General features: G+C 41.8%; 1 protein-coding gene across 1 annotated transcript in view; it reads left to right on the forward strand.

The window, feature by feature from the left end:
- The first annotated feature begins 623 nt into the window (after positions 1 to 623).
- LOC116423988 (uncharacterized) overlaps positions 624 to 27,263 on the forward strand; it is a 51,379-nt gene continuing 24,739 nt past the window's right edge. Inside the window, exons 1-2 of the mRNA XM_031969837.2 lie at positions 624 to 2,204; positions 22,919 to 23,091. Of these exons, the coding sequence (XP_031825697.2) occupies positions 1,316 to 2,204; positions 22,919 to 23,091 (1,062 nt within the window). The 5' untranslated portion in view covers positions 624 to 1,315. The remainder of the gene's footprint in view (positions 2,205 to 22,918; positions 23,092 to 27,263) is intronic.

The following is a 27,263-nucleotide window of genomic DNA, read 5'->3' on the forward strand; positions in this document are numbered from 1 at the left end:
ACTCCAGAACAGAGCGCTCCAAAAACTCGCCACCCCTCCCACAGGGGCGCATCAACGGAGCGCACGAAGTGGGCTCACGGAGCGTCGCGGGCGAACACTTTTCCCGGGCCGTGTTCCTCCTCCTGCGGGGCGAAAGAAAGCCGCCGCGGCAGCAGAGGCGAAGCCGGCGAGTGGTGAAAAGACGGTTGCCACGGCGGAGCGACGGAGAGCCTCCACGACGAGAAGGCAGAAGGGGGATCGAGAATCTGCGGGGTGGGGGCCTCCAGACGTATTAATTAAACGACTCATTTTCATCGCACGACAAAAACGTGAGTTTAACGCCCATCGGCGGCTAATGCGTCGCCCCTCTGCAGCTCGGCCGTGCCCGAAGGAATCGCGGTAGCGAGGTTCGTGCCTGGCGAAGAGCGTCCGACAGTACATTCGGACCAATCAGGAGGGATCAGGCGGCACGCCTAGCCTCGCCGTTCGCGGCGCTTGGCCCCGCCCACCGTCTCTCGGCTCTCGCTCCCCCCACCAGCGGCCGAAAGCGAATCCGGTTGGTGGGGGTGACGGGTGACTCGGCGGAGCTCCCCCACCACCGGCCAAGAGCGCCTCGTTTAGCCTGTAATTTGCTCAAACACTAGCAAGCTCTCGTGCCAGAAACATCCGTCAGAGCCGCGGAGCTCTGCTGGCCTGCTGGTGTGTTCCCGAACCGTGAAGCTCGCTCGCGGCTCTCGCACGCTGCTCTCTCCTGTCTCCGGCAGTTTGGCCCGGGTCAGGCCGACAGACGCAGAGAACCGATCACGCGCCGTTTCCATTCGACAGGCTCGCGTCACCCGCGCGTCGATCCTCGGTGATAAGTACTCGTAGCTAGAGAACCAGCTCCCTCGATGGAGATCATCGCCGGATGCCCAGTGTGTGTTTATGTGAATTCCAAGTGGTGAACTCTGGTTTCCTCTAAATGCGTCGGGATCATCGTGGACCCGGGTGATCCCTCGCGGTGACATTCGACGGTACAAGGATTGTCCGCGATGTGTGCTTTTGGTGCCGGGAACTGAGTGATTAACCCGCAATTCGGATGGTGCACCTCGGACATGATAGTTGCTGAGTAAAGTACCCAATCGAGACCAGCCTGATATTATCCAAGTGCAAGAGAAGCTACAGTTAGTGTGTTACCAAAAGGAAGAGTGGATCGGACAGTGTCGAAACACCCTCCGACATCCGAGGAAAGCCTGCAGCAGCGATGCGGCGGACTTGACTCCGCGTAGCCCACTTGGAATCCCATCCCGACCCGCCGCAAGTGTGTCCCGTCAGCCAAGCGTGCGATAATCGTACGATGATGCCGCTCGCGCCGACGCCAATCGTTCCGGTGCCCACGAAGCCGAAGATCGGCTTCAGCATCGACTCAATCGTGGGTGGCGGCGGGCAGGGCGGTCGAGAGGACAGGTTGGACCGTTTGGAGCGGGTGGAGATTGAGAGGGATGGCAGCCCTATGGATGTCGAAGGCTCATCTTCGCCTAGGAGTCGTCGGGTCACAGCGAGATCACCTGGCGCTCATTCCGAAGGCTCCGATAGGCCTGTATCGAGGAGTTCCTCTATAGAATCATACCCTAACTCCCGGCGAACGCCTTCGCACGGTCTCCATCATCATCACGGGAACCATCACGGGCACCATCATCATCTGACCGCCGCGACGCACCTGGACTTCAGTAGAACGACGGTGCACAGTCACAGCGGCGGGTCCACGCCCAATAACAGCCCTAGTCCTCCTCACAGGATATCGCACGGCGATTCCCCGGTTGGCGCACATCCTCAACCGCCGCCAGGGGTTGTCCGACCTAGTCCGAATTATCTAGCGCCGCCGCCGGGCGCGGCAACTGCGGCTGCTGTCGCCGCGGAACAGCTCAAGTCCCTCTACGGGATACCCGGACACGGCCCGGCTGGCCCGCAGACCGGCCAGAACGAGTACCACACGCAGCAATTGGCTTTGGCCGCGAACCTAGCGGCCGCGCAACACTTCCAGGCTGCGAACCTGGCGGTTGCCCTTCAAGCGCACCACGGCGCGTCGCCTCATGGACCGCCGCACGGACCCTACCCCCATGGAGGCGCGCCCGGAGCACCTCATCCGCCGCCGCATCCCCATCAACCGCCTAGGGACAGTTACCCGCTCTATCCGTGGCTACTGTCCAGGCACGGACGCATCTTCCCGCACAGATTTCCTGGAGGTACGTAACGGTTTGAGATTGGAGCCCCTGCGGTTTGAGGATCCGTGAGGATTCGGTTGGGAATTGGAACGTTCGGGACGGAGATCGATGTCAAAGATTGGAATTTCGGTCAGGAGATACGTAGGCTCGTTTAGGGTTGTCGAGTTGAGGGAGCGCTGCGTGAAAGATGCGATGATGGAGGATTTGCTGGGAATATCGATTGCTCAGGCGTTTTTAATTGGAATAGGGCTTTAGGGGTTGACGAGGTGAGATTTGTGTTGATGACGTTGAGAAGAGGTTGTTGGTGTTGTGGACGTTAAGGAGGATGTTTGGATATTCGAGGATAGGTTAATTAGTGAGTGTTTTTAGATTGGAGATGGAAGGTTGCGAGTTGGAGGGTTGCTTGGTTTAAGTATTTAGGTGGACGTTTAGAGGAGCTCGTTAGATTTGTCGAGTTTAGGTAGAATGTTTTGAAGCTGGAGCAGATATTTATGAGTGAAGCAGCGTTGATTTGTGAGTGATTCGATCGAGGGTTGGAAAGTTTAGTTTCAGGGAGTTGATTTATTGAAGTTTGTGTTGAAATAAGTTGGAGAAACGAGATTGTAGGGGGTTTCAAGATTTAAATGAGATGTCTTGAAGATAGGATGTAAATTGAAATAGAACAATTTACTGGAAGCTTTGAACGACGTACCAATCTGCTTACATCTGATTTACTGACGTGAGATTAGATTATATAATGTTTAATATCGAGTTGAAATTAATTCTTAATGCGCCTATTATATCCACTAGTTTCTTTAACATTTGCATTCATTAATTAACGCGTCCCCTGGCATTTACATAAAGATATGATTGATGAATGCTCTCTAACGAGCGGAATAAAATGTTCCTGCATATGAATTCTGCAGACGTTGAGAGATCCATTTTACTAGAAAAGTAACCATTACAAAAGCGTTGAAATTTCCCTGCTGTTATTAATTAACCATGACACTACACTACTGCTCCACTACAGTTCAAGTTTCACAGTTTCCTTAAAACACTTCGCTTCCTCAACTATCACAAATGATTTTCCAAAGATTTCCTTTCGATAACTTCTATCTCTAACATTTCCCCCCAAAACCACAATTAAAAGCTACAAAACATGTTACACACCGTACACAGAAAAAAACTCCATCTCCACAAATGAACGACCACTAGAAACAAACTCTCGACAAGTCTCCACTGCCGATCCCATAAAACTCCGTTTCCACCCAACTCCGAAACCTGGAACACAGCTAAAGAATCCCGTTCTCCGCTGCAAAAATCAGAGAACTCACTAACAGTTAAATTCCTAGCAACCCTGTCCGCCGGAGCGGGCAAAAACCGTAGTCACTTAATCCGCACTTTCTCTCAATAAGATCTTTTTCCGCGATCCGAAGGAACGTCAGCCACGTTCGATTTTCCCGGGAACCGAGCTATCCGATAGTTCCTCGAACCGTCGGCGAATTCGACTCGCTAATTGCCCCCGGCTTTAACGAGAAACAGCAGGGGAAAAAAAGCGGCCCGCGATCGAAACGTCCACAGCCCCGAGAACCAGACAACTCGGTCCTCGGTTCCGGCCGAGCAGGCTCCGCGGCGGCGAGTTAACTCGTCATTTTCAGGCGAGTTAATAAACTCGAGCGCCGGAGCGATTCTTTTTCCCGGGGCTTAAACGCGCGGCCGCGACCGGTTCTCTCCCGCCGCGAACGACCCTCGCGAATCTCTGCGGAATCTGCGCCGCTCGCGGGACAATATAATCAGTTTTTCTTTTTCGCCGATAAAAAAAGTTGGTAAATCAGTTTCGCCGGTGGCCGAGCGGACGCGGTTCAAGATGTTACGCAAAGGTTTCGTAACCGTTGGAACGGTTGGTTTTGTAACGTTGTTGTTCGAACGGTCGGCCCTCCCGTTATCGGCCACGAGAAGCACTTAGAATCCGAAACGCGACCGCTACGAGCGTAATTGATTCACTCGTTGGCGGCCGATAACATCCAATTATGAATTATACTTAGATAAGGCGATATCGTTAATGCGCGGACGAGATAGCGGATCCATCCAGTCATCGTTCGATGGCGCCTCGATTCGGGGAACGCGGTGACTCCGGGAAAATTTCGGTGGAACGTTGTGAAAGAGTAGATCCGTGGATTTTACGGTGTTGTGAAACGATCGAGGGAAGTGGCCGGTTGTGTACGGTCTTCTTTTTTTCCTTCGGGACGAGTTTTCGGGGATGTGACGCAACGGGGAACGACAAATTCGCGCGTAGGCGGTGATGAGTTGATTAATTTATTTTCGAGACGCTTGGAGGCTGTTCGGTGAATCGGAATTGGACTACAGTGATAATTTTGTAATCTTGAATACGTAATTGTGATAATGGATTGACGTTCGGTTCGTGGTTTCAGTTGGTTAATTCGTTTCTGTTTGCACGAATGTTGTGATGCAATTTGATGCGAGGGTTTCTTGGGTGTGAACAGTGAAAATAAGATGAGACGGGAGATTAATGTGAACGGCGAGTGTATTCGTCATTCTTCGCTGAATGGTTAAGGGATGATGTTTACGAAATTTATAAATTTATGAATGGGAGAAGCTGATTGCGTAGTGACTTCCTTGTTGGACAGTTTCGTATAATTATTTCTACAGGTGTATGATTAATAGGTTACGAAGTGTCCGATGAATTTGTCGGTGTAGTGGGGAAACAGGAGGAATCGATGAGTTATTTGTTAAATTGGAAAAATTGAGAAACTTGATTAGTGACTCGATGCCTGCGAATTCGAAAGAAATGAAGGAGTAAATATGCGGACGGATAATACACAGGCAAAAACTAGTATTTCCAGTTGGCAATGCGATTGTCAATTCACTGTTTATTTAAACATTCAATTGCACCGATTATATAAATCTCAGATAAATATAAACGACAATAACAGAGTATGTCTTATCGATTCTAATTAGTTGCGAAATCTGCCAAAACAAAGTCAACAAGAAACCCAAAACAAACAATCGGTAAACACAAAAATCAATATTAAACATACCCAACGAATTTTCACTTCACTATCAATCATCAACAACGAAACGAAAAATTGGATCTCTCCAAAAAATAATTTCCTTCTCAAATCTACATCAATTAACCCTTTGCACTCGAGAGATGACACTCAGTCACCATTTGCTTTGTAATTTTGGAATATCAAAGAGTACACACAGTATTAAGCTTCGTGTAATCCATAAATATGTGGAATAGTGAAATAATTACTTTGTTTCTTAATTTATGTATATTCTTCCATAAGGTTCGTTTCAAAGAACAACTCACTGAAAAATATTGAATACACCTAATGAAAGATTTCCGGGTGCAAAGGGTTAAAACAAAATATTCCTCGATCAGTGCTATCGTCACGCAAAAATACTTCGCACAGCAAACTATCAATCTTCAATTACCACCACAAAAACTGTTGACCGGATTCGCGTTGAAAAATGGTAACATTCAAATCTGCCCAAGAACAAGGAACACTCCATAACAGGGGATGCGACGAGGCCTCGGAGCGACCGCCGACAAGAAGGGCGCAATAAAATCCTCGGAAGCAAATAAGACTAAATTATTATCGGTCTTACAGATCAATATCGCGTAAAATAAACATCAAGATTTTAATACCGCAGTAAAAAGGCAACGAACAAAAAAAAAGAAGAAGAAAAAAGGAGACAAGGACTAAATGCGTACACACACACAGACTCGTGCTCTTGCACGCGTTCACGTGTATTTCCTGTTGGATGGTTGAGGTCTCCATCGTCGACATGCTCCGCCAGTGCCCCCAGCTTCCGTTTCTTGCTACCGGCCATCTCATCGGCGTAAATCAAGCTTAATTAACTGTGACACGGCGGATTATCGTCGATTCGCTCGTGCGCCCGTTTCATCGGTGGTATCGACAATGTTTCGAGAAATAGATTTCCAATCGGTTTTTCGCTGGTCAGGTTAGAGAGGACTAGACGAGCCGCTCGACAGGGGAGGGTGGGGGTTGCGCGGTCACGAGACGCGGGGCAACGTGGAGCGCGCGAGCGCACGCGCATGATCACGAGCCCGCGGTACTTCGAATTTTACGGCTTGTCGCCTCGTTCATCCGTGGCTGCCAGTTAGTTTTATCTGCGATCACGGCCCGATCATAAATCATCAATCGTAACTTGTAATGGTCTAGGCATTAGCGATGGAATTTTGTTGCAGAGAGGATGCTCGTTTATTTATCGGCCGTAACTCGCGGCCTTTTGCTCGTCGAATATGAATTATCGCGATAGTTCCCCTTCTTTTCGCTCTTTCTTTTTCCACCGGTCTCGGCCCCCTCGAGAAGAAAAAACGCGCCGGCCCCCACCGTTCCTGACTCGCGATGGCCATGTGGAGTACGCGTGGGCGGTTTATAGTACTAATAAGTTGCAAGTGCTTTTAGGCGAGTAATTTCGGGAGAATTGTATGCCTCGAGAGCGAACCGTTGCGATCGATTGTTTCGAGGAACGGGCCTTTGGGAATGTAATCGATGGGATTGTTTCTGGAATTTAGGTGTTTTCCAGTTGACGCTTGGAAACGTGACGTTTCGTTTTCGGTGAAGGGGCTTGGTAGAGATCATTGGAATGCAGTTCCAATCGTCTTGTGTTTTTATTGTAGTGTAGAATACTATACCATAGGAATCTACGATTTTAATATTTCCATCGTCGTATTGCTTAATATTTATAATACAGTCACAAATGAGTTTCAAAGCATAGCATCCAGGAAACCTTCAATTTCCGGTTACCTTCTAAATCCAGGTTTCTAAAAGCTGATATCCCATTACCACTGAAACACCTCACGTTTCTGTCGCGAGCTTCGCAATTTAATAAACCATCCAGTTAAACATACAATTACTAAGCTTCCTTGTACCTAACGTCCGATTCAAACGCCAGCAAACCGAAACGAAAAAAGGGACGTCCGTTCGATTCCAGTCCCAACAAACTGGTCCCAAAGAATCTATATCGGCATAAATATCCGCGTTAATTTCGAAATCGACGCCTTAGAGATAAGAACAACAAAGAAATCAGGGAAAAAGGGTGAAGAAAAGGAAAAAAAAAACGTCGCGAACAATCGGCGAGATTATGGCTCGATGTTACCGGGCAAACATGGCCACCATTTTTTCTCCGCGCGGAACGAGTTTCTGGGCGCATTTCTCTACCGGGTGGCGGCCGCTCGCGCCGTATACGCGATCCCGGTAAATTTATGGTAATTGTCTCCCCGGAGCCGGAGACGTTTCGCCTTTTCCCTCGTTTCCGCGCTACCGGTTGCTCTGACCTCGTAACTAACCGCAAACGAGCCTCAATAATGCCTGATTGCCACCCGATTAGGTATCGGAGTCTTTCAGAAGACCCCGTCTCTCCTCTGGAAACGGGCGTCGCGCATATACGGGCCGAACCGGAAGCCGGCCGCGGACCGTTTCGGTCCCGCGGACCGTTTTTCGCGATCCACGGGCTAACGATCACGATTTTTCGATTGAGCGATTAATCTTCGGCGTTCGCGAGTGTATTTGGTCGAATGAGACGCGTCGCTGGATAGGTTGATCGATGGAGGAGATACGCAAGAAATGGTAAAAATGAGCCGTTTACTTGTTATAATGGTCAAGTCTAATTGTAGGAAGTCGGAAGAAAGTCGAGGAAGTTAATGAACTTGATTATTAGAGTATTTATTAGATTGCCAGTATTTCTTTTTGTTGGTAGACGGTCTTCACGGAAATTCAAATGTTAATTGAATTTGGAATTTCAGATGTGGAATAGGTAATTAGAAATGTAGAATTTACTGTAGAAATTGGTTTCCTCTGATGATTATTCTGTAGGGCACAGATTCTGTTGGATGTTTTATATATTTTTTTCCTGTAGGTAGTGTGTATTCTGTGGAAATTTGAGGTAGAACCTTTTGTGAGCTCTGTTTTGAGAGTTTTTGTGAAGAGTTTAGATAAGGAATTGACAGTTTCAATGGATGCGATGTTTTTTAAAGGACCATTGTTCTGTATAAGGCTTTCGGTTTCTATGTTTTGTATTTAATAATTTTCGCAATATCATATAGCAAAAGAGAGGAATGATAATTCAGAACATGAAGTGTTAAATCACCTCGCAAGTGAAAACCAAGGATTATCGGATATAGCGATCTTGATGACCGTTATTAATGGTCTTGTAGAAATCGTGCTTTATTTCTGTACCAGAAAACATAGAATCTTGAGCTACATAATAAATACATATTCCCCATATTTTATTACGGTACTCGTAAACAGCGAGCGGTTCAAGAAAATTCCACCGAGTCAGTTTTTATTAATTCATCAATTAGTTTCATTTAACGCGCAAACCGCAAATAAAAAAAAAAAAAAAAGAATGCGATGTTATTCGACTATCGCTAAACTGCGGTCGTTTCAACGCAGTCCGTAAGATGATAAACTTACAACGCCAATAACTTTTATGAAAGCGTCGTAAATTTTATATCGCTCACTTTTGTAAATAAATAAATGACCAGATAACACGCCACCATTATGTAGCAGTCATTATGATACTATCCACAGATAAACTAACGTGCCCTTTAACTGCTCAACATTAACACGAAAATTCCCAATCTTACGATTATTTCAAATGCAATTTGTAATCCTGCTCTACAAATAAATTTCGCGATGTTTCAATAACTCAATATACTCGAGATAATAGGTACCCTTAAAAAATACTGACCAAACACTAAAAATTCACTCCTATAACTAACATGGAACAAAAACTACTCAATCTCAATACGATGCAATCAAACTTCCAAAATCCCTGACAAATAAGCTTCTAAATATTCCAATAACTCATTCCTAGAGTACCAAATTATCCCTAAGAAATATTATCACTGGCCAAACACTAAAAATCTATTGTCAAACATAAAATACTCAATCCCAATACAATGGAAACTCTGATTTCCACGATCCCCGACAAATAAACTCCAAAACGTTTCAATGATTCGACCCTGGAGGCATAAATCACCCTGAAAAGAATCCTGGCGCGCGTCAGACGCAAAGAGGTCGCGACAGACTGCGCGCGTCTATCTGCGATCAAACGGAAAAAGCGTATATTTCACGCGTAACAACTTAATAGACAGGAATTCGATCGAGACAGAAGGCAAAATGCGTACAATCCATCTGCTTGGCCAACACTTAGCCTCGAGGCGTAACATTCGCGACGGAACCGTCCACTGTGTTGTCCCCTTTTCTTTCTGCGGTAATTGAATGTTCCGCGAGTCGAGTAGTCGCATAACTTCGCGCCAGCTCGTTTATCCGGGGAAAAGGGATCGCGCGAGATTTCACGCGAGCGGCACCGGTAAAACGATATCGAAGAAGCGGCCGCGAGATCCGGCGATGAACGCTGGCCAGCAATGCAGAAAAGGCGGCCGCTTATTTAGCAATTAGTCGGCATCGATAATTACCGCCGCGAAACTGATCTTCGGCCATTATCATTCCGCTCGTTTAAGTACTTACACAGTTGCGTCACGACTCGATCCTGAAATTCTTGACTTTCATTTTGACCAAGTGGCTGCTTTGACGTTGCCATTTTGTGAAACCAGTTATACTTAAATAGTGTTCGGGCAGGTTAACTGTGTAGTTAAATATTCGTAATAGCAAAGGAGTATCTGATCTCAACTGGGAAAGAACGAATGCTCATGTTTACTCAATTTCGTCTGAAATCACTAATTGCGGCATTTTGTACCGTATCGTAGGAGGCAATGGTATTTGTCAGTTAAAAGGTAAACTTGTCTAATAATGTAAATACTGTACACTTTTTAGTACTGGCTGCTTGTATGATACTTTTATAATTTTCATAAATTTCGGTACTAGGATTCTTGAATGATCCTTTCGATCTAGTTTAATCTTTCACTAGAGTATAGTCTAGGTTTTGTCCTGAAGAGTTAATCGATCTCGTAATAGGTAACGAAAGAGATAAAACGATGAAGTAATTTGTCATTCTTAAATGTTACGTTTGATTTAAGTGACAATTAGTCAGCGAATGATAATGTAATTGAATCCGTCGTGACGGTCGAATTTCGACGGTCGACGCGGAGACAATGTAGATAACTTGACGTAACAGTTCGTGACGAATTCGCTGAGCCGCTTTAATCGTGCTCGTGGCTCGGCACCGAGTGATTTTTTAATGACATCCGCGAACACTGAACGAACAGTTGCAATACTAATTACCTCTAATACCTCGCGGTTGCGCAAACGCAATGAATACGTGGTAGCGGGCTCCGAGCCGGTTCCAGCGTCGACACTGTTTACGGGGAATTGATATTACGAAAGGGAATTACCATTGTAGTTAAGTCACGAGCAATTACCATTAGCCATTCCGAGTAATTACTCTTTTGTTAAGTGAAACGTGCGAGACGGCGGAACGGCACGACTTCGGAACGGAAACGTTCGCGAGGCGTGAACGGAGGACCAGTAGGCTTGAAAATGGTAATTTTACGCCGCGTTGCCGGGGACCGTCCGTTTCCGAGAAAAACTCATCTGAAATATTGCACCGACAACGACCGGGGATGAGTACACCGACACTCGTGAAATGGAAAGTTCAGAGATTTTTAATATTCGAGTATTATTTACTTGCCACCTGACGAAATGGCAATCACATTCTCGCAACGGAAAGGTCAGACACTCTTATTATTTGAGTGTTATTTCGTATCTAATGAAGTGGCAACCGCAATCTTGAAATGAAAAGTTCAGACACTGTTGCTGTCCGAGTGTTATTTCGTGCCTAACAAAATGGCAATCTTTCCGGTACATAGAAATCTAGTTATATTGCAGAAATTATCAACTCTGCGGACTAAATATCACAGAATCTCCGTAGACACTTGTAATTGGATACTATAAAATTAAATTTCCACAAATACCAACGTAATTTAAAGTTTAATACGTAAAATCTAAAATGGCCATATTGGAAGCTCTAACATAACAAACTTCCACAATAAAATATCCCAGTAAAATTTTCAATGAATTACACTATTCCCATTCGATTTTATTTTCCCCAAATCGTTTTGCACATTCTGTACTTCAAATGTTCCAAACGATAAAATGGCATTTCCTTCTGCAAACGGTACTTACAATTAACTAAACTTTTCGGTCAACTGGATAAATTGAAAGCACATTGAAACTATGGTAGAAAGCTGCCGATGAAAATCGCCGTCGTCGGGGAACATCCTGAAGCACAATAGCGGAGTTAATCAGCTTTATTAAAGCGTCGTTTACCCCCGTGACGTCCTCGCCATGGGGTGTCCGCCATAGCCAATGGGCGCTCGGTAGCCCCCCGTGTCATTTTTTTAAGGGACACCGTCGATTTTACGGGTTCTCCGTGTTCCTCGCGCGTGTTTTTTTTTTTGCTTCTTCCTTTCATTCGTCGCGCGAACGAAATTCTGTTTGGCGATCTCGTTCGCTGACAATGAAGAGCCATTTTTTTTTTTATTTTCGATGGATCCATTGTTGAAGCCGATTGACGTCTTCATTGAGTGGATCGTCACACTCGATCGCGGATCCATCGGCTGCTCGTGTCACGGATGAATCGTACACTCGGATGATCTGATTCGTTTTTTGTTTGACTTCTCGCCGGAAACACTCGAAATGATTTTTTTACCATTCCTCTTTTTGAAGACATTTGGCAAATGATACGGCGATGATTGTTTTGGGGAAGTTTCGTTTGGATTGTTCGTTTCCGTTGATTTGTATGCATTATATTAGATAAATTGGTCATCAACCATGTCGACGTAGTATTGTCAATGATATACTGTTTTTTAAATGAAAAATTATACAGTTTGAAGTGGAATTACTTAACTCTTTAATTTTCTGATATCGCCAATATTTCTGTTCGGAAATGAATATCATAAATGAAATTTATGATTGCAATTGATAAGAGTATTATGAACTATGTGTAATTCATATTTTTTAATTATTATTCAAATGATTATGGTACTAATAAATAGGTCAAGTTCTTTCTAGCGGGGAAAATTGAATTTATTACATGCTGGTAGTAAGGGCATTTTCGAGACAATGTTGTAACTGTAGAGTTTATGGTTTCAACTGAATTTATGTCAAAGGGTTGCAGCTTTGTTACAAATGTATTGGCGCTTGTATCTGTTGTAGACATCTAATTATACATTTGAGAGTCCACGCGCAAGTAAATCGAATCGCAACGCAGGTAAAACGCGCGAGACATCTGGTATTGCCGACCAGCATCCCCTATCGCGCATCGAGCTGAAATTATAGCCGCGCCAATAAATATCGTTGGTCGTTGCGTCGCGATAAGATCGAAACGCCCTCAGAAATGAGTTATTAAAATATTTCCCCGCGAGACAAAGAAGCACAATAACTCGCTCAAAACGTTTCGAGCGTTTCTTTCTTTTAGCTTGGACGCCGTCGTTCAATTAAATTTCGTGCAATCGGCGCTAATCTTAATTAAAATGGAATCAACGCGAGTCTTAATTGAAACCAGCCCCATTAAATCTCGAAAAATATCGGGAAATTGAATCAGAAAAATTTGGACATTCCAAAAGAACAGAAGAAAATTTCTCTTTCTCACGAAGAACCATTGAAGCGTTTAAAATTCTTGTAACACTCGATACGTAGAGATAATCATTTTTAGCCTCGAAAACACGTTATATAGTTTATATAGAAAAGATTAAAGAAATAAATAATTTACAGGAATCAACCCTTTGTTCCATGATTTTCTCAATAACTACAATCATTTTATCTATCATTTCTTAGGCAAAAAGAATTTTGTATTCGTCCTGTGTCTACGTTTGGACGAAACATCGATAATTAGTGGTATAAAATTAACATTCAATCATTCGGAGACATTAACATAAACTGAAAACTGTTATTATAGGACAAGGGGTTAATGAACGTTTGGCATTAGCTAATGAATATTTAGTGCGGTTATAACCTTTTGTTGAGAAGTAAAAAAAAAGAAGTGTAAACTAAAATGGCGAAAATATGATTCAGTAAAGAACGTTCAACCGCCGTTGTCCCGTTAATTACTCGTCGCCTTCTTCCACGCGGCAATTAGAAGCGATTACCGGCGGCGGCGTATGCAAATCGGGGTACATTTTCAATTCCATGCACGCTATTGAAAAATCGTCGCCCGATATCCGGCGTCGTTGAGCGACGCCGTACGTCCGTCCAGCTAATTAAATAGTAATCGCTCATTACCACGGTTTATCGCCGCTGTTCGACTTGTTTCGTTAGTCGATCGTGAAAATGGAAATAATTTTCGGTGACGTCGGAAAAATTCGTTTCTCCTCGCATATCGAGGGATAGGTAATTGGTCATCTTATTATACGCGCTAATGAACAATCCGTTATTCTCCCTAATTATGCAACGACGCGGCCGTTTAAACACGTGGACTTTTATAATCCGCGGCTACCCGTTGGAGCGTAGGAAAATTCAATAAAATATTATTATTAATATCGTATGATTAATGGTGCAGGATATTACGGCTTCACAATTAGCGTAATTATAGATTGATAAACTGACAATTACGGATTGATAACGAATTCTATCGGCAGCGATACAAGTACAGTGATAATTATAATGTATTGGCTGGACGTGAAAGTATCCTCGATACTGTGGACACATAAATGAATTTTCTATAATTTTATCGCGTTTTCTAATCAATTAACGTCCAGTATATTTTAGATTCATATTTTACTATTTCTCAACTTCTCATTTTTAATTCGCCATTAATTCATAGCAATCTTACGGTAGCCCGATATTTTACCATGCTGATATTTTATCAGTTAGAACTATTAATTTCAAATATCCGGCCGATCTGTTGGCAAATAATAATCGTTTATAATGTTGGAGAATCATTAATACAATGACAATAATAGTGTCTCCATTTTCAGGAAAAAAAATCTATTGATTTCATCATAGAATAGCAGATTATTTATTGGTGTACCGTGGAATCGATCGTTTCTGACTGGTAAGCGTGATTGATCATCGGTGATAACTCGATCGATTCAAATGGTAATTTTACCGAGTTCTTCCCTCGTTTTGTTGCACATTAGCAAGCTGTAAGATCTCAATGAACCGCGAGAAAATACGTTTTCTGCGACGCGGACTGACTACTTGACGAGTTAGGTACGCTTCACAATGTAACTAGAATATGCAAGCAGCTTTTGAACAGTTTAAACATATGTCTTTATTTTAATATTAGCATACAACTTCTGACAAGTGTCTTCTATAGAAATGACTCTTTTTCAAACTGTTTTCACGCTCTGGAAAATGTTAAAGGTTTATCATTGACTGAATGCAACAGTTTATCTAAAATAGACGAGGGAATAATTATCAAATGCAAAAGTTGACGCGACACGTACATAATCAATCGATTGGCGATCAATCTTCTGCAAAATGTCGTAATCCGTATGAATGCCGATAATACTCTTTGATGGATTTTTTAAGGAAATAAGCGCATAAGTAATTCGAGAATATCTTGAATCTCCGGCGCGAAACATGACGCAGAAAATTCTAAACATCTTTGTTGTCGTTTGTAATTTTAAATTACAAACTTCAAGAAGTAACTCTTTTTTATCTCGGAATACCTCCACCGCAAACACCGCGATCTAGATGGCAATTAATCTTTCGTTTCATTCTGATGAATGTATTTAACTCTAAGTATGGTAACTTCATTTAAATGGTAATTTATTTCTTAGACTTCTCACTGGAACGAGTGCCTGGAAACTTTTCGCTAATGGCGCTAGGAATTTTAAAGATCTTCGGCGCAGTACAGAAAAATTCATATTAATTAAGTAGCTAGTGAAAAGAAGGAACTAGTGTAAGCCTGTAAGAAAGCTGCTCTTTATTGCGAAATTCATAGAAAGTAGTATCAAACAGGCTTTCCTTTACTATATCAACGTTTTCCATTACTGGAGCAACATTTACAGAAGTTTCACCAATAATATTTATAAATATTCCTTCAACATTCCGCAACATATCCAATGAGCACGTAATAATTCCAAATAATCATTCCCAACTTTTATTTTCTATGTTACTATAATAGATAACTTTCACTCCCTTATTGAATAAACATTTTAATAGCAATACTTCACTACACCTACATTTATAATACATAATTTATAACAGATAAATTAATAATAATACTACCATCTATTTCCAATTACACTGTCAAAACTTGGGTCACATAAAAAGCCATATATCCAAAAAGAATACTCCCATTACTCTTAGCTCGCTATAAAAATTCAAATTACAAGAACCTGCAGAAGTTTACCATAGGAATAATCTCGATTCTCGCAAAATTGACCCAGAAAACTTTACAAGAAGCCATATTCGTCATTATAAGGCAAGGGGTTAAGTGTTCCCGGCTGTGGCCCCGCGTCCGCCATATTGTCTCCCGCGGTTTCGGTTCGTGTAACACGTCCTAAGTGTTTCAATGGGTTGTTCGGTGAGTTAACGCGCGGCGGACGCGTTAGCGATAACTCAACCAACGCCGCCGCCGCCGCCGACGATTTTTTTTTCTCACCGTCTTGTCGAGTATTTGGTCAGCGGCCGGCCGATTGTTGTCGCGGATTTGCATAATTACGTAGTCGGGCACCGGTAATATACGGCGGCTGATTTGCATACTTAATTCCGTAATTGGCACTTCTTAATTGTTTAGTCGACTGAGTAATTCACCTGGCCCCTCTCCGTTCGATATTTTCGTCGAGGACGAGCACCGTCGGCCGACGTTTAATGGCCGACGCTTACGCGTATTACCATTCCAGATGGATCCCCGGAAATCGTTTCGTTTCTGCTGACACGAGTCTCCGCGTCGAATTTTTTTTTAAACGACGCTGTGTATTACCTTGTTTTATATATATATATAGTAATTCTAGGTGTTATTCAAATTCAACGGTACGCACGTTCATCGTTCTTCGTTGCGCAGAGGAAATTTGCATTTCGAGCGTCCATCGAAATATCCGATCTTCAGATTAAAATATCGTATAATTAGAACGCGTGTGCTTGTTTTAGGCGATCAGTTTGCGCTGGGTCAGTGTTGAGTTTCCTTGTTGCCGTTTCGCTTGCTTTATGTGGGCGTTGAATAATTAATTTGGTTCTGCGAAGTGTTTCAGTGGATCTTAGGGATTGAAGAGTCGCGATCTATGAGTTGTTTGTGACAGGAATTTTGTAAATGGTTATTTAGGTAATTGCGAGGTGTATTGTATATAAACAATTACTGAAACAGTGGTGAATAAGTACTTACAACGAAAGTGAGGGTTGTCTCCAACCCTTCAATATGATGGATGGTCTCAAAGCAGCGTGTTCCATCTATTTCATATGAGCTGAAAACGGGTTAACTTCCCCAGTTCACCCTTTGCTTCTCGGCTTCGAAGTGAACGCACCTGTCCGCACTACTTAAATCCACTGCATAATTTTATTACACACTTAGGCGATTTCCCAAAGTAATACCTTTACATTTCTAACAATTACAAAGCAAGGAACAGGCACTTCTTTCACAGCTAACTTAAATTCTCATTAAATTAAATCAAAATTAAAAGATCATTCGAAAGAACCGATCATTAAGAATGTAAATGTTACCGGTCACGAAGGTTATATTAAGTCTTAAACCACTTCATTACGCGAGCTTCGCATAATAAAAAAAGTCTTCTTCAGAACCACCCTCAACGCTCACCCCCGCACGCTCCAAATTTCCCATCAGCATCGAGTGCGAGCAGGGGAAAAGAAAATAATCCGCCTTATCGTTCGTGTATCGTGGCGCATTTGCATCGTCGGTCACGTCGCATTTGCCGCCGCGTTTCGAACAATTAAAAACGCATTAGCGGCGGGCAGGGTCGACGGCTCGGTCGGGGGTAAGGCCTCGCGACGCTGCGCGGTGGCGTTCGGAACACGTCGTCCGGGAGGGAATCGGCCGGGATGTAATTTGATACGTTTACGATTTGCTCTTGTTTTTCAGTAATTTCGAGTCGCTCTGGGCGGCTCAGCTGCGAGCGCGCACACATTCGCGACCGTAATTACAGGCCCGTCTAGGCTTCAGAGAGTTCTCTACCCTCTTTACCCTCCGTTACCTCCCTTTTAACCCGGCGCTCTTTCTTTCTCCTTTTTTTTCTCACTCTCACCCTCGTTTCCTCCCTTCTTCTCCTTCTTTCTTACCTTTTGCTCTCCGTGGTTCTTTGTATTCCTATATTTTTATATTCCTGTACTTCTCTACTTCTCTATTTTTCTCTGTTATCCTATTTCTTTGCTTCTCCCTTGACTTTCCTATTTCTTTTCTTCTCTCGTTCTCTATTTCCCTATTTCTATACTTCTCCTTTTCTCTGTTTTCCTATCTTTTTACTCTTCTCTTTTCTCATTCCTTTATATCCGGTCAGCTATACTTCTCTTTTTATATTTCTCCGTATCTCTGCAGCGTTACTTTTCATTCTCTACTTTTCTATATTCCCACATCTTTACTCCTTTTTCTTTTTCTATTGTCGAATTCTCGACTTCTTTCTCTCTTCCCTGTTTCTTTACTTTTTACTTCTCTCATGATCCCTGTCTTCATTCTTCAGTTCTCTCTTTCTATATTCCTCTGATTGTCTACTTCTATCTCCCTTTGTCTCCCCCCCTCCTCCTTCTGATAGCCCTAACCCACTCGTGGCAACGGGGATTGAGGAACGAACGGGATCGCCTTCGGCAACGTCTAGGAAGCGCCTAGAGATTCGCTAACGACGGAACCTGAGATCAACTTTCGGGGCGAGGGAAATGATAGAGATGGGATGAAGAACGGAGAGGTTAAGTGGGGGTTTCTAAGGGAATGTGAAAGGTTGGGAGATGGTGGCGGGGAAGGAAAAGTGGATAGTGGGCATGGGGGTTTCCAGGAGTGAAGTGGAAATAAGGGTGTGAGGGATAATGATACCGTTTCTCAACATTCTCGAGTTTAATTGGCACGTTAAGTGTCTGGCTAATGTCAGTTATGTACAGATGACACTTTTTTCTTGTTCAAACTTAACACTCGACTGTCGTTGGAATAAAATGTTCGCTTTTCCGCACAGTCGGCAATTTTAGACCATTTTTACAGCGAAACTCCTGAACAAATGATTAATACTCGTGTAATTACATACTTAGATTTCTATTTTTAATTCGTTTCATTCCGATGGAAATAAAAGTAGCCTTTCACCACTGATCCTGCCTCTTTGTTTCCTATTTCATTAATCATATTGCTTTGATTTCGTAAAATATTTAAGGACGATAACGCAACGGTGTACATTCTTTCTAAAATCACACCCAACGCCAATACTTAGCGTCAATAATTCGCAACAGGAGCGCGATGCTATAAGTCCCTCGTAAATGTGAATTTAACATTCAGATTAGCATGAAATGGGGTTAAAATTAACTCCGGAAATAATTCAGTGCACCGAATGTAGAGGGATAGTGGTGGGACAGGGGATGAACAGATCGCAGCAAAGGGAATAGGGTATAATTGAAAATGCTATAGCTGAACGATTGGACTGACACGTTAAAGAAACGATATGAGAAAGGGATATATACTAGCTTGAAAAAATACTGGGAATGCAAGGAAACGTCCAGTCACGAAGATAAAATTGATTTTCAAGAAATCAATATAGGCATTAACTGGCATAAATAATCGTAAATCCTAACCTCATGCGACACTCGCTTTGTTTAGAATCGTCGGAGGAAGTTTCAGTTACAATAATCGTAGATAAAAGATTATATTATCCCATTGATTCTTTAATATTATAATTTTTAATGATAAAATATTGAAATATCAGTATATCGAATCAAGGGAATAAATCGAATAAATTGGAGGCAAGTAACAAATGAATTTTTAAGGAAAATTGGATGGATTCGAAGAGAATATAATTGAATGCAAAAGCTTAAGAATACTGCAAATTGCATTTAATATACGATAGCACAGTCTATCGCTTCATGAGTCCTACAATGTAACGTCGTAAGAAAATGATTATAATGCCTAGCCAATTATCTCTTCTTTGAAAGTTACGCCACATAATCGCGGAACGAACCGATGTTTCAATAATTGTTTAATAATTACGACGATTATTCTATAGAAAATCTGTCGGACGATTAGCGTAGTTGTCGCGCGGAAAGCTTGCGGCGAATAGAAACTGATCCCGGGATCGACCATGAATGCCTGACATCTGTCATGCACGGTGAACGAAGAATGGTACCGCTTCTATAATTAATTAGCCGAGAAAACGACAACCGGCTGCCGGTTGCCTGGTTGAATAATAAATTCCGATTGTTTCGCGAATACAAAAAGCTTCTTATTCTCATATATTCATAGGGTAACTTAACCATGAATTATTTTCAGTCCATTTGTAACTATAGGACGACGGTATAAAGTCGCCGACCGCGATCGTCAGTTTCTGTCATAAGAAAATTGTTCTAAGCGGGAAGAACCTGAAACAACGTTTTCACGATGATAATGAGGAAAATTGACTCACTGAGATTTTCATACCAATTCTCCAAACTACCGGGTAAGTTTTTCGTCTTATTCGATCCATGCCAGGACTATAAGATTCGCTTTGTTTTTCGATGAATTGTTCTCTTCGTATTCAGCGAATAAAAGCAAACAATATCTCTCTTCTTTTTCAATAACAGTTATACTAATTATTAAATACTACATATCACTGCAACCACTGCAATACTATTTCGAAGCAAAACGACAATTAACTCCTTTAAATATTCCAACCAGAATTAGAATAAAATATGAATTTCATTAATCGCCAATTAAACCCTCGTACTGTACATCGACACAGAATCATAGTATTCTCCCATTTCTCGAAACGATTAACCCCTTGACGGATTATTTACATTCTCTACTAAGCTCGTGTAACATTCTACTATCGGAAATTTGAGAGAAAAGCAGCAAAATTGTCCATTCTAGTTTTTTGCCTTGAACCGTTCATGAACAGCATTGGTTTTTATTGAATTAATCTAGAAATCTTCATCGCGGGTCTCACTCGTCATCGAATGGCAAGGAGTTAACAAAGAACGTCACGAAAAGGCTGAAATAAATAGGCGAAACGTCTGACAAGCTCAATTTTCATGTTAATTATGAAAGAAGACATACGATCCGACAAGAAAGGTATAAGAAAGACGACGTAGTAGGTGGGTTTTCACAGAACGATCGGATCGATCTCGCCTGTGACAAGCGATCGTCCCTCGATCGGGATCGAGGTACCTACCGGGGCATTGTTTACCACACAGCCGAGTCAGTCCGTGATCCATCAAGGATGGAGGAATGTAACTTACCGGCGCAGTTACGGCGCAACTCGTAAGAATGCTCGCACGTGGAAACGCATCTTACTCAAGCGCGTGTACGCGTGCATACGTGATGCGGCCATTAAAGCGGGCATCCAGCGACCTTCTGCCGCGAGATATGCGTACCGTGCGTGCGCCTAAAGACCCAGTTAACATTTCAAGCATTTGCCCGAGCCTTTGCATAGCAATGCGATCATTGAGGACGCCGCGGAATGGATCCGGCAGGGCATTTCGCTCGTTTCATCGATCCTCTTCTTCGTCCTGCGGTTTTCTTTCGCCGATCTCGCCATTCAGTCGTACCCTTTAGCACGTTGAATGCCACGGGGGTCGCCGGCGTCCAAATCGAATTATTATCATTCAGTCAATGACGATTATTTGCGTTTTTGCATTACAAATAATGTTACCTAATGCGGTTATATTCGGCGGAATAAGAGTAAAACGATTCAATGAAGTAATTTGGTATTATTTTTGTTCGTTTCGTGTATTGTGTGTGAAGTTGTGTTAAATGTTAATGTTAATATTAGAGAGTTGAATGTCTTGGTATACAATACCGTGTCAGAGTCGTGGAGATTCGAAATAAAATTTGAGAAATATGAATATTATTCGGTTCGTTTGGATTCGAATTATTATTCCTTTGTTATCGGTGACTGTGCTTTAGAATAGGATATGGCTTGATTCTTTCTCTTGTTTTCTATAAATTGTTAATAAGAAAGTAGTTATATCGATCATGGTTCAGAAAGAACTCGTAGGGTGAGGGGTTAACATGATCAATATGTAATTCTTATAAAAACTGTAGTAATAGACTTTCCTCTGTTCCTTCATATACCAATTATAGTATTGAAGCGAAATTATTTACTTCGTAAATACTAGATACCAGTCATTGCTAAACAAGAAAACGCCATTTTGACGGGTGCAGTTCGGCACGATCTACTTTAACAAATATTAGTTATTTAATTTAAAAAATTTCTTAATAAAGAGTTACCGCTTCAAAATTCCCCACAATAATTTCTAACATGGTTCTTAATAATCGATGAAAACCTTATTCGAATGGAACAAATGCAAACGAAATTTTCAAATTATTCTCCCGACACGTCTCAGCTTCGTGAAGCTGTCAACTCAGAGACAAAGTCTTCAAAATATTGATAAACACATCGATAATAACCATACTGACGCCGCAGTGATCATATTCTCGCACGTAAAGGATCAAATTCCAAGTCTCTCGGACGACCATGACAACGCGATGACGCGGTATAATTCATTAAGGTCTAATTAATTTTTAACCGTCGTCATCGTCGATCCTGTCGTCGCGAGGGTGAGTAACGACACGCGAAGCTCGGAGATCCGCTCATGAGAGGCCGGCCAGATATGCATATAACCGAGGAGAAAACGAGGCGCACGAGGCGGCCGCGAGTTACCTAGAAGTCTGCGCGGGTAATTGAGTATTCCGCCTCGAAAGAGTCATGTCGATCGACCGATACCTTCGTCTGCCGGAAGTCGGCCGGGATACTTTGCCCGGAAAGCTCGCCACGATAAATCGCTCGATCCTCGTCGCTGGCTCTAGACCTGCCTCCGCGATCGCCGCTGAATTCGAAATTTTCCCTTGGATCGTTCATCTTTCATCGTGTCTCCTTTGCTAATCGGGGAATTCGTCGCGTCTTTTCCACCGTCGTTGGAATTCCTGTTCGGACTCGACAAACTTCTGTTTGACCGGCGATTTTCGGTCTGTTCGTGTTTCGAGAACGAAATTGGGTCGGAGTTAACACTAGAAACTACTAGACAAGTCAAAATGATCCATTCCTGAAGAAAGAGAAATGATTAAAGAACTTTAAGTTTAGTAATGTGCGAATTGAATTATATGTCAATTAAAGTTACAATGGATGCACACTTGGAATTTTTACAGATGAATTTCAAAATGGCTATTCAACTGGTCGGTAGTTTTTACTGTGATCCTTATCTGACCGCGGATAAGATAATTATTGAACTGACATTGAGGATTGTCATTTTACTGTTTTTGGGACGCTCGGACACGTTATAAATGCATAAAATCCGCCGTCTAGTAATAAAGCTGTAAAAATCGGGAAATAAAAGAGATAACTTATTATGGAATCTCTACCGCTGTTGACAAGCAAAATTTTATAGCCTTTGTTTCTTTCGTGTTTTCTACTAGCAATTAAATCTATTTCGAGACCACTGCTATACATGAAATAATCCCATACTATCGTAAATATATACACCCCTTACTTCAACCCTTTTTTGACTCCGATTTTTAATAATTGCAAAAAGAAGAAATCAGGAATGATTCGGAATGATCAGAATTATATTCTGATTTGCGTTAAGCTATAAATTGAACATCACATACGGAATCATTATAAGAATCAACTATCTGTGACAATGTTTTTGTAATATTTTTTGTAACCAAACTCATTGCAGGTCCCGACATCCCCGGGTTCCTCCTGCAACCATTCAGGAAACCGAAGAGAATAAGGACAGCGTTCAGCCCCAGCCAATTGCTGAAACTCGAGCACGCGTTCGAGAAAAATCACTACGTGGTCGGCGCCGAAAGGAAACAGCTGGCGCAGGCGCTCTCGTTGACGGAAACGCAGGTACGTGTTGTCTCGTAATCGAGTCACGACCAACGAATTTGCCGCCATTTTCTCGGATCGCACCGGTAGCATCCCCTAACACGAAGCTCATAAAATACGTATAAGGAAATTTAAAAAACGTGTATCCAGATTTTCATTCTTTATCACTGAACATTGTGATTTAGAAATATCATAGGACAAAAGTGCATAAAACGTTAAAAAATATATATCTACATCTTCATCCCTTATTACTAAATATTTTAACCTAGAAAAATTATAAAGCGAAAGTTCATACAACTTTAAAAATACATATCTACATCTTCATCCCTTATTATTAACCCTTTGCCTAGTAAAAGAAAACATTCCATGCTCCTTCTATGTATAGATTTAGTATAAACCACAGAAATTGCTAACAAGGACAATAATGTTTCATTTAAACTTAACACAACTCAATGACATTTATGTTTGTTAAACCATATTAGAAATCTTCGCCTCGTGTCTGACACGATATTGCAGGGCAAGGGGTTAAATATTTTGATCTAGATAAATTATAAAGCGAAATTATATAAAATATTTAAAAAACATATCTACATCTTCATCCCTTATTACTAAATGTTTTGATCATAAAACATTAAAAATCATATACCTAGATCTTGATTCCTTATTATTAAGTATTTTTATCCAGAAAATTTTTAAAAAGAGAGAATAGGGGGTCGACAAATTTATCTTTGAAATTTTTAATTTATCAGAATTTTGTATAACTCCTTTGGCATACGTATCAGTCAAATTTGGTTTATTATATGTAGGTTTATTTAAGCGAGTTTGCACATCAGCGATCGGAAAAATTGCTAGCACAATAGAATGCTGCCACGAATAATTACAGTATAATTAATACAGTAATTACTCGCGGAGGGTGCGAACGTACTCGGCCGGCCTCAAATTATATCGTTTAAGAGAGCGAGCAGTCAATTATCGGGAACGTAGACAAAATTCCGTGTTTATCTCACGCACTGCATCACGAGTCGTCTTTTAGTATGCTATTGTGATCACTCCATAAATTTCCGAAGTGTTTAGACATTCCGCTCGGAATTAAGTAGAAGCAGTCAGCGATGAACAGACAGAGGGAGAAGTGCTCGGTAATATGGTGAAATTACCTATGAAAAAACAAGGATCTTAGTACAAGCAGTAAAGTACAGTCTTTTATTTAAAGACCAGCTAGAAGTAGTTCCAGAATTAATGTTCACCAAGTTTTAAATTAAAACTGTCACGTCTCATACATATTTCATGGGAAAGAAAGCATATGAAATCTGAATTTCTTCTTAAGTAGACCCGCGTACTAATGAATTTTAATTCACTTATATTTTCAAACAATTTAATGAAAATACTGCTTAGATTTCTTAACAAATTCACTTAATTTTCGAAGTTTCGTTGCGTACTTGCTCTTACAATTCTAAACAGTACTTACAGTCAATGTGTCATAAATGTCATTCAAAGTATTTTCGAACTATTAAAAGCAAATGAAATCAATATATCACAATTATAAATTACACAAACAGCTAATTGAAAACACGAAAAGTTTAATTAGTGATCACATGGAAGATCGCAAAGGAAATTGATTTCAAAGGCAACAGACAATCTCTTACAATTCTAAACAATATCTATTAGATGACAACACAAATTTCTTATAGAAAATTGGAAACTATTTGAAAAAGTACCACACTGGAAAATATTATAAAAATTCCACCTTACCATAATAACAATAGCAAACAAACTAAATATAACACGTTGAATTCTTAAATCACTTCAATTCAATCCCTTAAGAATAAATATAAGTTTCCAGCCAGCAAAATTGAAAGTAAATCCAGTGCAGAGGGTTGATAACAAAAGGAATCAGTATGTCACGATTATAAATTACACAACCAGCTAATTGAAAGCACAAGGGGATTAATTGCTGGCCACGCGTACCTGGAAGATCGCGAAAGAAATTGATTCCGAAGGTTACGCAACGGACGTTCTCCATTGAGAATCGCGGGGCAGTCTTCAGCCCTTAACGTCGCGTTTCCAACGAGCTTGGTCCTGGAATAACGAGGGGATTGATATGCTAATGAGGGATCGCGAGGGGTGGCGCGCGCGGCATTCGTACGCGCGTATATGCACACACGCGATTCGCACTGTGCGACGAAGGTGCGTGCCGGACGCTCCAGATGCATTACGTGCATATATCACAGGCGTCGCGTTACGTATTCTATGGGCGTAACACGCTCCAAAAAAGGGAAAGAGCCAGAGGGGAGCCGCAGGAGGGTGGTATTGTGAATTGAGTCCGGGAGAATGGAGGAGCCGGCCCCGACGCGACGCGACGCGACGCCATCTTGGTGCCGCGGTGGAAACAGGCTTTCGCTGTTCTCTCCTCCTACCCTAACCCTTTTCCACCTTCTTCACTCCTCTGAATCTTCGAGAGGCTCGTTAATCGATTCTCTTTGCTCGTCAAATTTCATTTTGCCAATTGCAATTTGGAATTTTTGCTCCGTTTCTCTTTCAACCCCTTGTTTCGTGATACTCCGAGAAACTCGCGTCGAGGTTTCGACTTCAATTTACTTACCCTCTGCGCTCTGGAAGTGTTTCATTGGGGATACTGAACATAATGCAGACGACATTTTCTGAAACTAATGGAACGAGAAATTGAAAATTGAGGAAGGAAACTGTTTTACTTGAATACTTCGTATATTGATGCGAACATAACTTTGCTGTGTCGAGTTAATTGACGAGTGAGAGACTTTGGAATGCAAAAGGTTAATAACGAAGCTTGATTTATTAATACCAGTATATTATAATTTGTTACTAATTCAAAAACTCAGTTATTATGTGATTTGGAGAATTATAAAAATAGTAAATCCAATGAGGAATAAATCTCAGCGAAATTCCTATATTCTCTAAACCGCATAAAATACTTCTAAAATAGCCTTTCGATTCACGTTGGATCTACGAGCGCATGACTTATCGGCCCCATAGAGTAGATTATTTAATAACATACCCGGCGGTGCAGCTAATATGTCTCTTACCGCATGTTTACGTTGCCCGAGAGGTATTATTAATATTTTTTAATCGGCCCGTATCGTCGAAAACTTGGAAAGCGAGCCCTCCGCAACGACGGTCGGTGGCTCGGCTAGAAAAGCCGGTTGCCCGGCCGAGATTAGGAAAGATTGGCCTGTTAAAGTTATGTTTCGAGCGTAATTAGCATCGTACAAGTTGAGCGCAACCGTCGATTTGCATCCCTTATACGCGCACGAGGACTTAGAAGGTCCTCTAAACGGCGCGCGGCTGGTTCGCGTGTCGACTCTCGAGTCGGCCGTTAATTAAACTTATTATGCACGCTTGCAATTTGCGGGAGATAAGCAAGGTAAACATTTAAATCAGTTTATCCGGCATTTTTTCCTTTGCTACCTCTTGATTACCGACGTCACATAATTCCTTCTTTCGACGGCTCGAATTACTTGGATTTGCCAGAAAGACGTCATTCTCGGACGGCGTTTTCCACTTGGATGATTTATTCGGCTGTTAAACCACAGTGGAACGCCCGATAACAGTTTTACGGAAATATATGAATATTAATAAGCGCTCTTAATATATTCGTGTTATGAATTTATAGTGCGTAACCGAGTTTTGAAAAAATATGTTGGTTAGGAGGGCAAAGAAAATTCTCGTCTATTTATGGAACTAATGACAGTTGCGACATTACAAATGTATATTTTTGTGGTTTTTTTATATATAGGAAAGTACTATGTGTAGACAATCATCCTTACTGCATTGTAGTACTGTCATTGCTTACTTTGAAACGACTGATCGTAAACTACTGTAGTGCGGGAAATATGGAAAAATAATTTCGATAGAAAATAATGTATAATCTATTTAATCACTCGTGTTAGACGTTGTAACACCAAAAAATCCCTAACTTTCTTATTTCAGAATTATGGTACCTGATATTTAGCGTTAAATATCCGAAATGATTTGAAAAATAAGCAGTTTCACTTCAATACTAATCAACATGATGAAGTTGAAAGAAAATTTTAACACAAAGCAATATCGAATAGAATGAATATTACCAGTGAATATATTACAAATCTTCAGTGTCTCCTTTTTCAATAAATTAATCAATCTTATTCCATAATTCAATGAACCTAATTTTCAATCATATT

The sequence above is a fragment of the Nomia melanderi genome, chromosome 13 (genome assembly GCF_051020985.1).
Source record: "Nomia melanderi isolate GNS246 chromosome 13, iyNomMela1, whole genome shotgun sequence".
NCBI classification, from domain to species: Eukaryota; Metazoa; Arthropoda; class Insecta; order Hymenoptera; family Halictidae; genus Nomia; species Nomia melanderi.